Raw genomic sequence first — 15,138 nt, 5'->3', positions numbered from 1 at the left:
ATTGGTCGACGAATGACTCGGTGCAGCGCGGGTGTCCAATAGCAAAGGCTCTATATTTGGCTCTGTCCAATTAGAGGTCTCGTGGGCGGGACGGCGTCTTGCGAACCGATCTATTCTTCACTCCAACCGTTTTGAATGTGCTGTGAAACCTCCGCGCTGTTTAATATTTTCTTTTTGGAGACGCCTATCTTACACTGTTGTGGCCATACAGATTGTCTGTAATTACTTAAATTCACGTTACTCTCTAAATCAGAGCGCTACATTTATCACCGATCTAATAAGGAAACTGAAGTTAGCAGATGACCCTAGGTAGCTAAGTTAAGCTAACTGGCTAGCCCGAAGCATGCCGAATTTTTGCGCGGCCCCAAACTGTACACGGAAGAGCACACAGTCAGATTTGGCATTTTTTCGGTTTCCACGGGACCCCGAGAGGTAAGGCACCCTATCTGTCTGTTAACAAATTAATTTATTCAATTACCTGTGTGGTTTCTTAGTTGAGAGTTGCACGAGAGTAAGTTAACTGAGATATCTTAATATTTATGTTAGTTACTAACCGGCACATCACTACATGGAGAACCAGTGATGTGTTGTCATGAAGATTGTGAATATAACCAAGTACTTAATTGTCCAACACATATATGAATATATTTCTTTAAAAAGTAATCGGTTTGTCCTGATATTTAAATTTCAATGCTAACTCATAGACGTCTATTAAATTCAGTGTTTATGTTGCTTGTTGTGAACTAAGTCACGATCAAAGTCACATTGAAAGTGATCGACTTCCAACTCTGTCTTTAAACTGTGTGGCAGGGATAACTTAGTTTAGGGATACTTGGTAGGTAACTTCAGATCCTTCATTAGGCTCCAATATGCAAACTTAGACTAGATATTTGGCATTTATTACTTGTATGTAATGTAGTCACTGCACATGTCTCAGTGACACACTCCGCAACTTCGGAGAACTACTGTCAATTCCATATCTGATCACATAACATACAGCAAGTAACCATTTTTCTAATTATTTATTAGTTGTTTTCTATTTTAATTTTTCTGAGCTGTGGTCAGAGCTGTTGTTATCACAGTGTGGCCTTTTTTTTCCAGCTGTGAGTTTGATATCTGTTGAGTTGTAAAGTGTGACAGTTGTGTCCCTGTAGTATACAATACCAGTCTACTGTACATGTTGTCATTTTTACATATACATGTCAATTTTCAAACACTCAATAGATGGTCAGAAATAGTATACATAGACAAAGCTACCTTTTCAGTGTATCACTGAAAAGTAAATTTGTTGTGTGTGTGTTTTTTCAGATGCCGAATTTGGGTAGAGAACTGCCGCAGGGCAGATCTAGAGGCGAAAACATCGGACCAGTTAAACAAGCACTACAGATTATGTGCGAAACACTTTGACCCAGCAATGGTGTGCAAAACGGTGAGTATGTTACATGGTTCTAGCCTACAACCTGGCAGCATGTTTTCATTCATGTCCAAAAAATGTCCGTCATTAAAACAAGCTTATGTGATTTTTGTTGCTTTTCAGAGCCCCTATAGGACTGTATTGAAGGATACAGCCATTCCCACCATATTTGATCTGACAAGCCACCTAAAAAATCCTCATACCAGACATCGCAAGCGGATTAAAGAACTTGTAAGATAAAGAAATATCAGCTCTTAGTTCACCCTTGTTTCAAATGCACCTCTTAAGCTTAGTTGTCTGACCAAAAGCTGTCTGATTTTTTCATTTCAGACTGAAGAAGACTTAAGAAAGATCAAGGAAAGGAGATGTAAGTTATTTGGAAATGTATTTGTGATCATATATGTAAATTTTAAAAAAGCATCTTAATTTTATTTGGCACCAATCAACTTCAAATGATCACTATTCCTTTCTTGTCGCTCTCTCTTTCCCCCCAGTGGCCTCCTCTATTGATCAGCTTGTTTCCAAAAAAGATGCAGCAGCTGAGGATAACAGTAACACCAATGAAGATGAACCTCAACTTTCCACAGAGGAGAAGGAGTTTCGTGATTACCTGAGATCCTTGTTCGAGGTTGTGGTCATGTTAGCAAAACAGAGTATCCCGTTAGCGGTGGACAAAGCATCCGAAGCTGAACACAAGTCCGATAACTTCCAGGCCCTTCTAGATTACCGCATGAACGCCGGAGACGAAGCTTTGAGGAAGCGGTTTGACGCAACAGCTGTGAACACAGAATACCTTTCTGCAACCCAGCGGGGCCAACTGCTGGATGTGTGTGAGAACACAGTGAGAGAGGAGATGCTGATGGAGGTGAGAGAGAGTCGCTTCTTCTCCCTAGTCACAGGCGACCTCGTTGAATTTGCCAACGAGAAACACCTGCCTCTATTTTTACGCTTTGTGAATCAGCAAAATGTCCTTCGAGAGGAGTTTTTGGACTTTATGCCATTTGATGGCGATGAGTCTGCGCTGGTAGAGAGGCTAGAGGCCCAGCTGACTGACCGTTGGGGGCTCAGCATGGAGGACTGTCGTGGTCAGGCCCACAAGGCCACTGGGGCCTCCACCACCAAGATGAAAGCTGTGGCAGTATTACTGATGGAAAAGTATCCCCTGTTATTGCATATGCCTTGCTCCCATACGGCACTGAACATTCACCTGGCCAACAATCTACCTTTTCCTAATGTCCAGATCATCATGGAGACTCTGAGGAGGATCTGTGCTTTCTTTAGAACCCCATTTACTCAGGATGAGCTAGAGAAAGCTATCTCTACTCACTACCAGAAAAATGAAGAGAAAGGAGCTACACTGAAACAAGCCTGTGGCCCAGGTTGGACAGAGCAACACAATGTCTTTGACGTACTGCTAGATATGTTGGCACCCCTTCTGCTGTGCATGGACAGCATTCGAGACAATGATGATGGAAAGTTTGCTGATGTGGTCACAGCGGACGCATATTCAATCATAGAAACTCTTGCTGACTTTGAGATCATCGTCACCATCGTCATCTTAAAAAATGTTCTCACATTCACCAGAGCCTTCGGCAGGAATCTCCAAGGGGAGACGCTCGACGTGTTTTGTGCTGCCAACAGTCTAACTGCTGTCCTGCATTCACTGAACGAGGTCAATGACAACATTGATGTCTACCATGAATTCTGGTATGAGGAGGCCGTGAGTGTGGCCACCGTAATGGAGATTCCTGTTAGGGTCCCGAGGTTGTTTCTTCGGAAACAGCGTGCAGCCGACGTGGGAGAAATCCAAGCAGAGGCGTATTTCAAGGAGTACGTGACAATCCCCGTTATCCGTGGTATCATGCAGGAGGTGGATGACATGTTCTCCGAAACCAACGTAAAAGCCCTTAAATGCCTGTCGCTGGTACCAGCCATCATGGGCCAAATGAAGTTCAACACCACCGAGGAGAACTACGCAGATGTTTATCGTAACGACCTCCCAAACCCCGACACGCTTCCCGCAGAACTTCATTGCTGGAGGATCAAGTGGAAGCACCGAGGCAAAGAGGTGCGTCTGCCCACCACCATCCATGAGACGCTGCAGCTTCCAGATGTCAAGTTCTTTCCCAACGTGAACTCCTTCCTCAAGGTGCTCTCGACCTTGCCATTGCTGAAATTAGAGGATCACAAAAGTGACATAGCCAGTGAACGGCTGCAGGCCTATCTTGACAGCATGCCTGCAAAGCAGTGGAACAGAAGTCTCGCCATGCTTAACATAAACACTCACGTCAAACACGACTTGGATGTCATGGTAGACAAATATTGCAGACTGTACCCAGAGGATGATCCTGAAGCTGAGGCAGAGTCTGAGGAAGTGGTTGAGGAAGATGTGGTGAAATGAAAAGCCTTGTGACACAGATGTCAGTCACATACAAATCATCCTTTTGGTGGCTGCAGCTTGTAATCAGATAACTATCAGGCTCTAATGTATGTTTGGTGTGTTTACACCTGCATTTTTGTACTAATAATTTAAATGTGAATATGTAATTGAATGTCATCAGAGAAAAGAAAAAGTAATGATGTATTTAAATGCCTCACAGCCTGATTTTCATTGTATATAAAAAATCTACTTGGACAGGAAGAAAATGTTAAAATAAATACTCAATAACTCATGTAGACTCAGAAATTTATAACACCACAAAAGGTGCAGAAATTGAAGGCATTTGTTTTTATAACATGGGCAGTAAATGTTCTAGGTTTCTTTAGTTATTTTTTACATTTGTTAGATTTTTCTGTTCCATTTGCTGTTGATCTGCAGTTTTTTCCTTTTAACAGACTGTAAGGCAGGAGGAGCACAAGAGGGAGCAGTTACACCAGCATTTACATCAGCAGTATCCCTGAATTAATGCTCAACAAGGAGGTTGATTTTGATGCATCTTCAGCAACATGTTTTCAGCTCTTTGAGGGGTAAATTCTGATTAAAATAGCTGTTGATCAAATAACTGGTGCTTAACTAGAAGAAAATACAATTCTGATTTGTAATAAAGTTACATGCTTTAAATCTACTTTGACAATTCTTTTAAAGTGTGGTTTAATATAATCTTTTGTGCCTAACTCAAACCTAACACTGATTCTTGTATTTTTTCCCCCCTTGCAGTAGTCTGTATGCTTGATTTTTGGATCCATCTGGTTATAATTGCAGGCAAGCCCCACCCTAAAAACATTTTAAAAGCAAAAACATGAAAAACAGATATGAAAGTATTAAACTAAATATTAAATAGATAATCCCATATATTTAAGCAGTGTTTGCTACAATTAGAAGTGAAATCTTTATTATTTTTACGGATTTTTCAGCATCATCATCGGCCATTTCCTGCAAATGGAACAAAAGGCGACTGTTCTCGTCCACTGTAGACTTTAAGTTGGCATTTCCTGGCATGGCAGCTCGGGGGTTAAACGTGTCTCCTCCCCTCTCTGCTGGCCAGACGGTGACGAGCTCAGGTGACAGTTCACCGTGCAGACTCACAGTGCAGACTCTGGGCATCTCGAAGCATCATACAAATGTGGGTGGGGTCCCTTTGATGCGCAACCAGACAGCAATGTGCACTCCACAGAAAAGCAACAAAAAGTCCATTTAAACTTCAGTAAGAACCAAACAGCCTGCAGGAGGAGAAGGGGGTAGGGGTGTGGGCTCTGTTTTTTTTCTCTCTCAGGCAAAGATTAGGGAGGTATAGAATTACATAAAGCTATAAGGAACCCTGACTGGACAAAAACTGAAAAGGTACAGGGGGAAGTCTTCGAGTCGTGAGTAGGACTTTCATTTACACATTCTCCCCTTATTGTGGGTTTTTTTTCTTGTGCATCTCTTCCACTACGCATCTTATCATCATGGCATGGCCGTGCATAACGCGTGCTTGCTGCATCAACCGCTTCTGGACCGAGCTGGACAAAGCGGACATCGCGGTGCCTTTGGTTTTCACCAAATACTCGGATGTGGCCGACGTGCAGCATATCCCCCATCACCCGCAGCCGAAGCAGAAGAGGGCCGGTGCCATTGCCATAGAAACCCAGCCCCATCACGGTGAGCAGGAGGCTGGGAAGGCACCGCCCGCGACGGGTGCCGCAGCGGGCAAAGATGGCTCTACTGCGTCCGTCATGCGCCAAGACTTCAAGGCGTGGAAAGTGCGCCCCGAGCCCAGCTGCAAGCCCAGAAATGAATACCATCCCTCCGTGACCCCGTTCAACACCGAAACTCAGTATCAGAAGGATTATAAGCCCTGGCCTATATCGAAGAAGCACGATCACCCCTGGATCCCCAAACCAAGCCCCACCGCCACCTCCGGCGGGCGAGATGGGAGCGCAAAGCTGGAACAAGGGGCCGTCGAGGCCGAGACCGGCGTGGAGAAGAGCGAGATTGAGGAGAAAATGCAGGAGAAAGAGGCCAAAGTAGAGCCCAAAGCAGAGGCTAAGGAGACGGTGAAGAAAGCCGCAAAGAGGGAAAAGTCATCGGAGAGGAAAACGGGTGAGAAGACGGAGGCACAGGTGCCTGCAGATGTGAGCGCCGAGCAGAGGAGAGGCAGAGCAGCGGCAGATGCTCTCAACAGACAGATAAAGGAGGTTATGTCGACTTCTAGCAGCTACAGGTATTAGTGTGTCTGAGAGGGAGGCATGAGTATGCTTTAAGGGGTGACAAACATATTCTGTCTATTAAAATAAATGCCTCACAGTCTATGTATTTTGATTTTAAGGCCACTACTGGTGCTGTATATGTCCCTTGTTACACAACATTTCTCTTAGCATGCCACACTGCTCTGTCCAGCGATAAAACATCATCATTGGAGTTTTCCCGGCTCTCATCATTCGGTATTGCATGTTCTCTTGTTACAATCTCCAGTGATTTCCTAAGCAAACTCATATTGCCTCACATAAAGGTTGCATTATTGATTTTTCTCCCTACTTTATCCTCCCTGAGAGTACTACCAAATCAATGCTGTAGCCCATGAATGAGTGAAGCCCGTAAAAGGGTTTGGATGTAATCATGTATCTTAACATGGTTTCTTTACGCAGGCCTACCTCTTAATTGAATTGGAGACGCATCATGCATGCAAGTGAAAAAGACTCACTGGGTTCATTCTGCTTCCACTGAAGTAATAACGAATATACAGTAATGTAGGCTGCGACAGTGAAGAGAAACTTTTTCCAAATACCAAATATGTATAAAAATAAACATAATGTGCCACTTTTTAAAGGTGAGTTCCAATGTGCTTTAAAAGCAATACAACAAAACTAAATTGGAGTAAATAACAAATGTTAAATTAATAGTTAGAGGCGGTGGTACATTACAGGGACTCAGAAATACAAAAATAAGCAAAGAAATGACAACATAGAGGTGGCATGACTCTCTTGCAAGTTCATCGGTAGTTGAGAGGCCAGATGACCTCTGTCTTTGACCTAAAGTCTTTATTTCTGCATGATAAAAACAGGCTTTCCTGCAACATAGAGGAGTTGAAATTGAAATTGTCTACTGAATGCTTTAGAAATAGAAACAGAGGAGCAGTAGTAATAGTATCGGTATATACCAATAAGAATACATTAATCTCTGAATATCTAGGTGCAGTTTTTATATGGTGAAATTGCTAGTATCCTGAAGTGCAGCACTGAATGCACTCTTGATAGTCTCCAAATACAATTCAAAATGTACATACTCCTTATTATCTATGATAGGTTGTATGTAAAAGTCCAAGAGCCTCAATTTTAGCTTTTATACAGTCAAGTTCCCGTTAATGAGATTTCCTGCTCATGGTTGGGGATAAAGTGCAGTGGTTTATACTATCTGAGAGCTCAGAAACCAAATCTATAGATCAAATTTTGACATCAGTGCTAAAAATACCAGTTAGCCAACAAAGAGGTGAATATGATCCTGTGATATAAATAAAGCATTTGGCAATAAACTGGCAGCAGAGCTCTGCATGGCCTTGTGCTGTGCTGTGGCTTGTTCAGTGAAACAAGCTTTATGACCAGTTGAATTTAGTATCAGCATCTTTTCAAGATGGTGACATTGTGTTTTACCAGGTTCCTCCTCTTATTTCAATTTACATATGTGTTGTTAATTGGCTATTTTGAACATTTAATGTTTGAAGTTTAAAAATGCATCCTAAAAGAATTGTTTTTGTTTAGATAGTCCACTAGTCATGTGCTCCATTATCACATCAATATTCACATACAGCCAGACTTGTAATCTTGCAATAAATCCAATGCAAATGGTAAATGATGGAGGGATCCTAGAGTTGTGACAGTTGACAAAGATCTTTATTAAATTAAGCTTGTTTTTCTCAAATCATTAATGTCAACAACTGAAGTTAGTTTATTCAAAATTGTGCCGAAATGATATATCATATAACTTTACCACACAGATTTGTTTATCTATAATGTGTGTAAGTTTGATGCCAGCAGCATAATTACCTACAGTTAAATTCTATTGAAAACGTAAAGTCACAGATGTTAAGAAAGTGACAGTTAAATGACAGTCAAAATTATATGGAAATAAGGCAGGTAAAACACTGGAATTACTGCAAGTAAAATCAGTTGCGGTAAATCCATCTTCCTCTTGCCAAAATTAAATTACCATAAGGCAAATTGCCCCTTAGGGACATTAAAGCGTAAAGCTTTACTTTACTACAAGACAGTGTGGAATGTATAGATTGCTCTTTGACAAAAATGAACCAGATATCTAACCAAAGTAAAGAGCATTTAATTTACTAATACGAGTTAAATGACACAAGGTAGTGTGTAGAAATTAAATGTTTAGTTGTCGTCACTTAAAAAATATTCTGCCTTTTGGAAGACATTAAACCTTTATGTTTACTTTTCCATTACTCGTAGGACCGAGTTCAAGGCGTACAAGGATGTGAAGCCAGTGAAGCCCATCAAAGCTCCATCTCAGTTTAAACCCCCTGAAGAGGAGACCAGTCTGGAGACCAGCTACAGTGCCACATACAAGGGGGAGCAGGTGAAGGTTCTCTCTACTGACAACAAGATGATAGAGCGCAGGAGGATACGCAGCCTGTACAGTGAGCCAGGCAAGGAGCCCACCAAGGTGAGCAACTGACTTTGAAATATTGCTACCACCATTTACATTCTGAGTAATGTTTCTTTTAAGTACTGAATAACAAACAGTAAAGTCATATGTAAAATGTCTTACATGCCCTCTAAGATTAATACTTGGTGGTTAACACCCTGTCAATTTCATTTTGTTGTAAACTTGTTACTTATAAACTCACCAGAAGCACTGCAGCATAATTATTTTTTGTTTTTATGAACCCTAAATTGGTCCTCAGACTTATTATACACTAACTACAACAGTTTCATACTTCATTTAAGGATTTTATAATGATTAAATAAGCACTTGCAATCAGTATATGCCATCCTGCAGATAAATCGCCTGGTTGTTAACTAGCCAATCTGTGTACATTTTCATTTAACAAAAGATGACGATGCATCAGTCTGAAATCTTTCTATCTATCCCAACTCAAGTAGGCCTTTATTTTAAGATATTTTTAACACTGCATGTTAGCAACACAGTAATAATGTGTCTATAGTAGTTTGTTCATATGGCCACTCCCTCTCTCATTCTTATAGGACTTCTCAGAGACTGAGAGCAGCTCTGTTCTAAGTCTGCTGTAGTCAGGTGTGTTCACTGTTTCTTCTAGAAGGCATGGAGGCTGACCTCGAATTGATCAGACGCAAACGTGCATACTGAATACACACACACACACACGCATACACACACACACAGTATGCACCAACCTGAGCCACAGTCACATTTATCACTCAGCTGTTAGATGCAATCCTGCCAAAATTATTAGCCACATCTTCACTGTTTGCCCACCTCTCAGCCTGCACCAACCGCCACCAACTTTTGTGGAGCTTAATAGTTTCAAAAACCGACCATGCAAATTCTATAGATATGTGAAAGGGGGTGGATTCAATAATGGATGGAAGAAACAATGAAGCTTTCATGGTATCAACACATAACAGATTAAAATAAAAGCAAAACAGAAAGATTTATTGCATTAGTGGAGGCCAAAAAGTCAATAATTTCTTCATATTTCAATAATATGCATGTAGGGCTGTGCGATATGACGATATATGTATATGATAGAAAAACGTCTCTGTTTCATATTATGCTCTATCATTTATTTTGTTGTGACGCAAATCACATGCTACGGCATTATTATTCATCATTTGGAGCCTGTCCATCTTTTGCGCAGATTACATTGATAAATTACTCTTCTTGGCTTTTTACTTGCAAAGCATTTATTGCACTTACAGTAATGTAACGAATTTAGCTGTCCTTAGCTCTCCGACTCTCTCCGCCGCTGTCTGTCTCTCCTCTGCTGCGCTACACACACACAGAGGGCTCAGCCCCGCCTGCACTGAGAAAGAGGAGAGAAGCAGCAAGACAACAACCATAAATGACAGCAAAACGCAGTAGAGACAGTCTTTATTTATGTTATTCACCAAATGTATGTGCACTCGTTTAATTTCAGCTCAGTGTGAGAGTCTCTTTTGCTTTTTGCTGTCATTTATGGTCACGCTACACTCCTCTGCTCTCTAAGGTTCACCATAGGCGGGGCTGAGCCCTCCGTGTGTGTGTGCTGCACACACAGGGGTGCACGGACCAACTATTTATTCATTGAGTTAAAATGTGCCATACCAGGATAGGTAATGTTATCAGGGTTTGAGATCTTGGTCAGATCGCCCAGCCCTATGTGCATTTACACAGATCTTCACTGTTTTGGGCTCTATTTTGGTGATACTGTATGGTGCAAAGTACACTTGGTACAAAATGGCAGTTCTTCCACATATTTCCATGTCTGCACCCAATTGGTTCACCATGAATTTTACTGCATCCTAGTGGCTAGAGAGGCACAGTGATGGTGGAAAACTATGCCATCAAGCATTGGCAACACTTGTTTGCAGATGATGTCATTCTTTTGGCTTTTGATGTCTGATCTGCATGGGAGGAGTTTGCAGCTGAGTATGATGCAGCCGTGGTAAATACCTAATTTCATTAAACTAATTTCTACATTGGGCAGCTGTGTTTCTAGGTTCACAGTGTTAAGATTGTGTACTAAAAATTAGTAAGTGTGTTCCCAAGTGGGAGAACTATTATTTTAAGGTGCCAAGGACTTTCCTTTGAGCCCTTTATGTTGAATCTAATATTGCCTGTTACTGCTTTTAAGGAATTTTAAATCATTGATAACTGAATCGACCTTCCACATCCAAAATTAGCATATTCTTCTCAATTCCATCTTGTCCCCAGCTGTGGTTGACAAAATTGACAGTATTTGCATTTCCGTAAGCACCACTTACTGCACTTCGCACCAGAACGCCTTTATTCACAGGAATAGAGCCCTTTGTTTCTACTTTCAGCCTTTTACAAACATTTATCACCTCTTACAGAATACAAGTTTTAAGCTGTATTTATTCAGCAAAAGTTGAGCATGCATGAACCCTTTTTGCTGTTTTTACATCAACACATTTACACACACTGACACTTGGAAGCTTCCTCTGTAGTTTTACCGTACTCCGCTAGAGCAGAACTAAGTTTTTGCTCAAGGGCACCTACAATTCAATTGAATGCATTTTTTTGAGGAAGGGGGCCTCTTTGTTCTTTACTCATTCATCTCTGCACCCGCATCGTCCCAGTCGATATGGGAATTTGAACCAACGACCCTCCAGTCATAAGGCTGTTTCTCAATCCTTTATAGGCTACTGCCACCACTGTTAATAGCTGAATGTTACCAGAATATTTCATTCTGTAAAACATAAGACTAACATCATGTACTAATAAAGACCATGTAGTTTGTATGTTGTACTTTCTTTAGGGGTCGGAAAGCTGCACGAACCACTATTCTTTACAAAAAAAGGCACAAATACACCTTTTGTGCTGTTTTTTTTTTTTCTTCAAATCGTCATTTCACTAACCACCACATGCAAATATCACCTATGCCATATGGTGTCATTTGCCTGTCATTATTATAAGTAACGGGGCAAAGAAGGTATGTATTGCATGCTAAAAAAGGGCTTTGACATGATGTAGAGTCTATAAATTAAGCTTATGTTTAAGTTTAAATTCAATTGGCTGTTTTTGAAACTGAGTTTAATCTCAGTGCATTGCACCTCTCTTCTCTTCCAGGTGGACAAACCAGTGTCTCGCACCAAACCAAAAAAGACACCAACAACAACAACAGGGAAGATGGTGAAAAAATCAAAAGAGAAGCAGATTGCTAGTTCCCAGTCGGCCAAGAAGAAACCCTCTTTGAGCACCCCAGAACCTACACCACAGGGAGCTGTCACAAAGAAGAGCAAAGAGATAAGCAATAGACTGGCTGAAGCAAAGCAGTAAAAGTTACATCTCTGCATCGTGTCGTTTATTTTGCAAAATCAAAGGCTACTTGACAAACGAGGCAAATCTCTTCCCTTTGGTTTATTTCCTTACCTGTTGTTTTTGCCATCTTGTCATTTACTGTTCACCTCTGAATGGGCACTAATGTTGAGCTTTTAGAATAATGCAAATAATTTCACTGTAAACTGAGTGTGTGTGTGTTTGTGTGGAAGTGTGTGTGTGTGAAAGTTTGGGATCCCTTGTATTTTGGTGCACAGAACCGCTTTATATTATTGAGCACATAATTTGCACATGGTTTATATGAGTTCTCTTTGACATCAAACTATAAAAAAGAGCCATTGGTACATGTGTAGTATGTGTACGAAAGGGCATTTTTACCTTTGTCTGAATGGACGTCTCCTGACAGCTGAGATCAATATTAAAATGATTGTAGGAAATGTTAAAGGGACGCTTTCTCTCTGAGACAGCATCAAATGTGAGGTTTTGTGAAAATACAAAATCTGTTTTACGGTTGCGTTTCCTAGTTACAGTGCCTCCGCTGTATGGTCCTGGTTTTCATTTCATTGTTCTGGATGATATCTGGTTTCATCAGTTTGGTTGCTAAGAAACCAAATGAACTGTAATATAATTGCTACAGTCTGCATGCAAGACCCCGTTTTTGGTTGAGTAGCAACATTTTAGCAGACTATATGTCACAGTCACATTCTAGCTTGTAAATTGAGCCATTTAAGATAAATGTATAGGGGAACGCCCTTTTCAAATATGCATGCGTAGTAGTAGATTCTGGTCACACCTACTAACAAAGATACACACAGTTAACAGTAAAATACATAGTCTAGTGGCTGTAAAAGCTGTAAAATAAACACACCAGCAATATGGTTTCACCCACAATATTTCTTGCAATCTAAATAGAGATCCACTCCTTTAAATGAATAGGAATACTGCAGTTTTTATGATGACTCAGTATTGTGTGGCATTGTACTCCATCCTATCCTTTGAGCTGTTTCGCTGTAATTGTGCTACACAAGAAAAAAAATGCATATAGGCTTGAAAAAGCAGAGTCTATTGTATTTAGTCAGTACTTCTCACTTTCAATGGGCTGATCACTCCAGGTGTTGAAGGACAAGGAATGGGCCAGGACTTGAAGTTCAGCTCTTTAAAATGCTGCTGTCTGAAAAATCGCAAATCACATCTGTTCGTCGTGCGTTTGACATGAGGCGTTTTTACTAAAATGTCCTCACAGCCTTCCCTTTCTGGTTGTCGTCTACCGTGATACCCTCAGCGGCCAACGTGGCTGCTGTATGTGAGGGCCCAGTCAAGCACTAGCCATGCACCGTGAGTCTGCTTCCAGTTTTAGCTTCTCTGTGTGTGTGAGTGTGTGAGGAATGGGAGTTTTTTTGTGTCTGACCTCTACAGCCTGCTGCCTGCTAAGCATCAAGTCTGATCCCACCACTAGAAGTGCTGCTATGCACTCCAACACCCTGGTGCTATATCTCTCATCCTATATGCTGTCTGGTTCGGACTGCGTGTGGCATCAGACCAGAGTGAAATGATGATATGACAATGTCATACTGCTGCAGACATGTTGTGGTATTGTGCTTGTATTCTCAGCTTGCTCTGAATGAACTCTGATTAAAATGATGATACAGAATTGTGTGTTGTGACTTATTGCATCCTTTGTGTCAGGCATTAGTATTTTTTTGGATTGTAAAAATATCAGTAAGTCCTCAGTTTTTCACCTTCAATAGTTCTTTTGGGTTCCAAAAATGTTGCACATTTTATTGATTATTTTTATCTGTACAATAATATGTTGCAATCAAAATACAGTATTTGTATTTAAGGCATTAGGCTTAGCATGTTATGGTAGGAAGGAGTGATTTAAGGTGTAAAACCAAAGGCAGAAGTAAACGAGAAAATATCAAGGCATAAAATGAGCACAGTAACATTTCTGGGCAAATAATTGCAGAGAACAAAAATGTAAGGTAAGGTGAAACGTTACTTTAAGATAATGCTATAAATGCAACTAGATATAGATATCCATTAATGTTGCTTATAAATGTAAACATAATGTAATTATATAAGCCTAAACTGCCAGTTATCTAAATTCTCAAGCTCAAGACAATACTTCAGCAATAATTTCTATAAGAAGGAACCGACGTGGTTAAAAGCAGAGTTCAAGATTTATGTGGATCTAGATAAGTAGGGATAATGACGGGACCACTGTGCAGGCTGTGCCATTATACTGATGATGCTGTCTATCAAGCCAGTGGAGCCAGCCACTGCAGTTTAGCCTAAGCAAATACAATGTAGGAATGAGGCTTTTTCTTTGCTTGGATGTGAGGAGGATTTAAACACAGCTTAAAGGTAAAGTTAGGTCAGGGATAGAGAATGGTGTCGCCTGTCCTGAGGCCCAGTAGATTTAACATGAATACTGGGCTTCCATAACAATAATCACCCAAGTTTTGGCACATTTTTCTGTGTATTGGTAACTATCAATCAGTGTTATGGCATGTGGGAAATTTAACAAATTTGGAAATGCAACACAATTCTCTATGTGCACCAGTGTCATCCATTACGCTGAAAAAGAGATAGTTAACATTAAAAAATATAATAATAAGATATTTAACTTCACAGAATTTTCAAAAATTGGACTAGATTACAGTGAGAATACTGAATTACTGTTTTATTCTGTTCTTATTATTGGTGTTGTAATTATTTTGGGTAGTGAAGTCTCTGAAATCATTTTCAGCTCCAAATTTTATGTCCACAGCACACCTAGAGGCCAAAGTATGTACAGCTTGTTAGAGAGTGAGCTTGATGTGCCCTGCAGATGCTACTGTTTTGTTTTATTCCTCAAATCTCAACTAATATTTAGAATCATGCATATGGTGTTTTTTCTAATAATCTAAATAATGCAATCAGTAATTTTCTATTTACTGATAGTCAGTGGATTAATTCAGAGATGCAAAATTACCCCATCTTGAAACAAAAATATATGAAACAAAGAACAGATGTACAATGGAGGCATTATTCGATTATTTTTCAGTACATTCAGCAACTGGCTTTTGGATGTTGGTGGTCATTTTCCTGTGAATCAGTCATCCTGACATAAAACTGCATGAATAATTCAGTTGTTATGGGTTTGTATGTTTGCAGAGCAACATGAAATATTGAATAAAAGATCAGCGATGGCACTGGAGCAGTGTAAGCTCTGTCCTTTCTCTAAAAGACTTGTCTGGCTGGTTACAGACTCCCCTACACAGCTTTATTGTGTGTCCATTTTTGTCATGTTTAAGCAGTTATTGCCACTATT

At 40.5% G+C, this 15,138-nt stretch overlaps 2 protein-coding genes across 3 annotated transcripts; both read left to right on the top strand.

The window, feature by feature from the left end:
• The first annotated feature begins 76 nt into the window (after positions 1-76).
• thap12b (THAP domain containing 12b) lies at positions 77-4,479 on the top strand. Its single transcript, XM_067594970.1, has 5 exons — positions 77-432; positions 1,309-1,429; positions 1,538-1,645; positions 1,745-1,781; positions 1,909-4,479. Exons 1-5 carry the CDS (start codon positions 344-346, stop codon positions 3,813-3,815), a joined length of 2,262 nt encoding a protein of 753 aa, XP_067451071.1. The 5' UTR covers positions 77-343; the 3' UTR covers positions 3,816-4,479.
• Positions 4,480-4,666: 187 nt separating this feature from the next.
• On the top strand, positions 4,667-13,476 carry map6b (microtubule-associated protein 6b). Of its 2 annotated transcripts, XM_067594976.1 has the most exons (4): positions 4,667-6,057; positions 8,297-8,510; positions 9,053-9,101; positions 11,616-11,722. In XM_067594976.1, exons 1-3 carry the CDS (start codon positions 5,303-5,305, stop codon positions 9,095-9,097), a joined length of 1,014 nt encoding a protein of 337 aa, XP_067451077.1. In that variant the 5' UTR covers positions 4,667-5,302; the 3' UTR covers positions 9,098-9,101; positions 11,616-11,722. The 2 variants fall into 2 exon arrangements, with proteins under 2 accessions (XP_067451077.1, XP_067451076.1); XM_067594975.1 differs by lacking the exon at positions 9,053-9,101 and having other exon boundaries at positions 4,671-6,057; positions 11,616-13,476.
• The last annotated feature ends 1,662 nt before the right edge of the window (positions 13,477-15,138 follow it).

This window comes from Thunnus thynnus, chromosome 7 (assembly GCF_963924715.1).
Source record: "Thunnus thynnus chromosome 7, fThuThy2.1, whole genome shotgun sequence".
In the NCBI taxonomy this organism is placed as follows: Eukaryota; Metazoa; Chordata; class Actinopteri; order Scombriformes; family Scombridae; genus Thunnus; species Thunnus thynnus.
The sequence above is the reverse complement of the archived record's forward strand: the minus strand, read 5'-3'. Positions and strand labels throughout refer to the sequence as shown.

Excerpts from the sequence above, each read along its gene's own strand:
- thap12b (XM_067594970.1), top strand. The coding sequence starts at position 344 with ATGCCGAATTTTTGCGCGGCCCCAAACTGTACACGGAAGAGCACACAG. Across the intron at positions 1,430-1,537 it reads CAGCAATGGTGTGCAAAACG|AGCCCCTATAGGACTGTATT; the intron begins GTGAGTATGTTA and ends GTTGCTTTTCAG. Across the intron at positions 1,646-1,744 it reads GCAAGCGGATTAAAGAACTT|ACTGAAGAAGACTTAAGAAA; the intron begins GTAAGATAAAGA and ends TTTTCATTTCAG.
- map6b (XM_067594975.1), top strand. The coding sequence starts at position 5,303 with ATGGCATGGCCGTGCATAACGCGTGCTTGCTGCATCAACCGCTTCTGG. Across the intron at positions 6,058-8,296 it reads TCGACTTCTAGCAGCTACAG|GACCGAGTTCAAGGCGTACA; the intron begins GTATTAGTGTGT and ends CATTACTCGTAG. Across the intron at positions 8,511-11,615 it reads CAGGCAAGGAGCCCACCAAG|GTGGACAAACCAGTGTCTCG; the intron begins GTGAGCAACTGA and ends CTTCTCTTCCAG.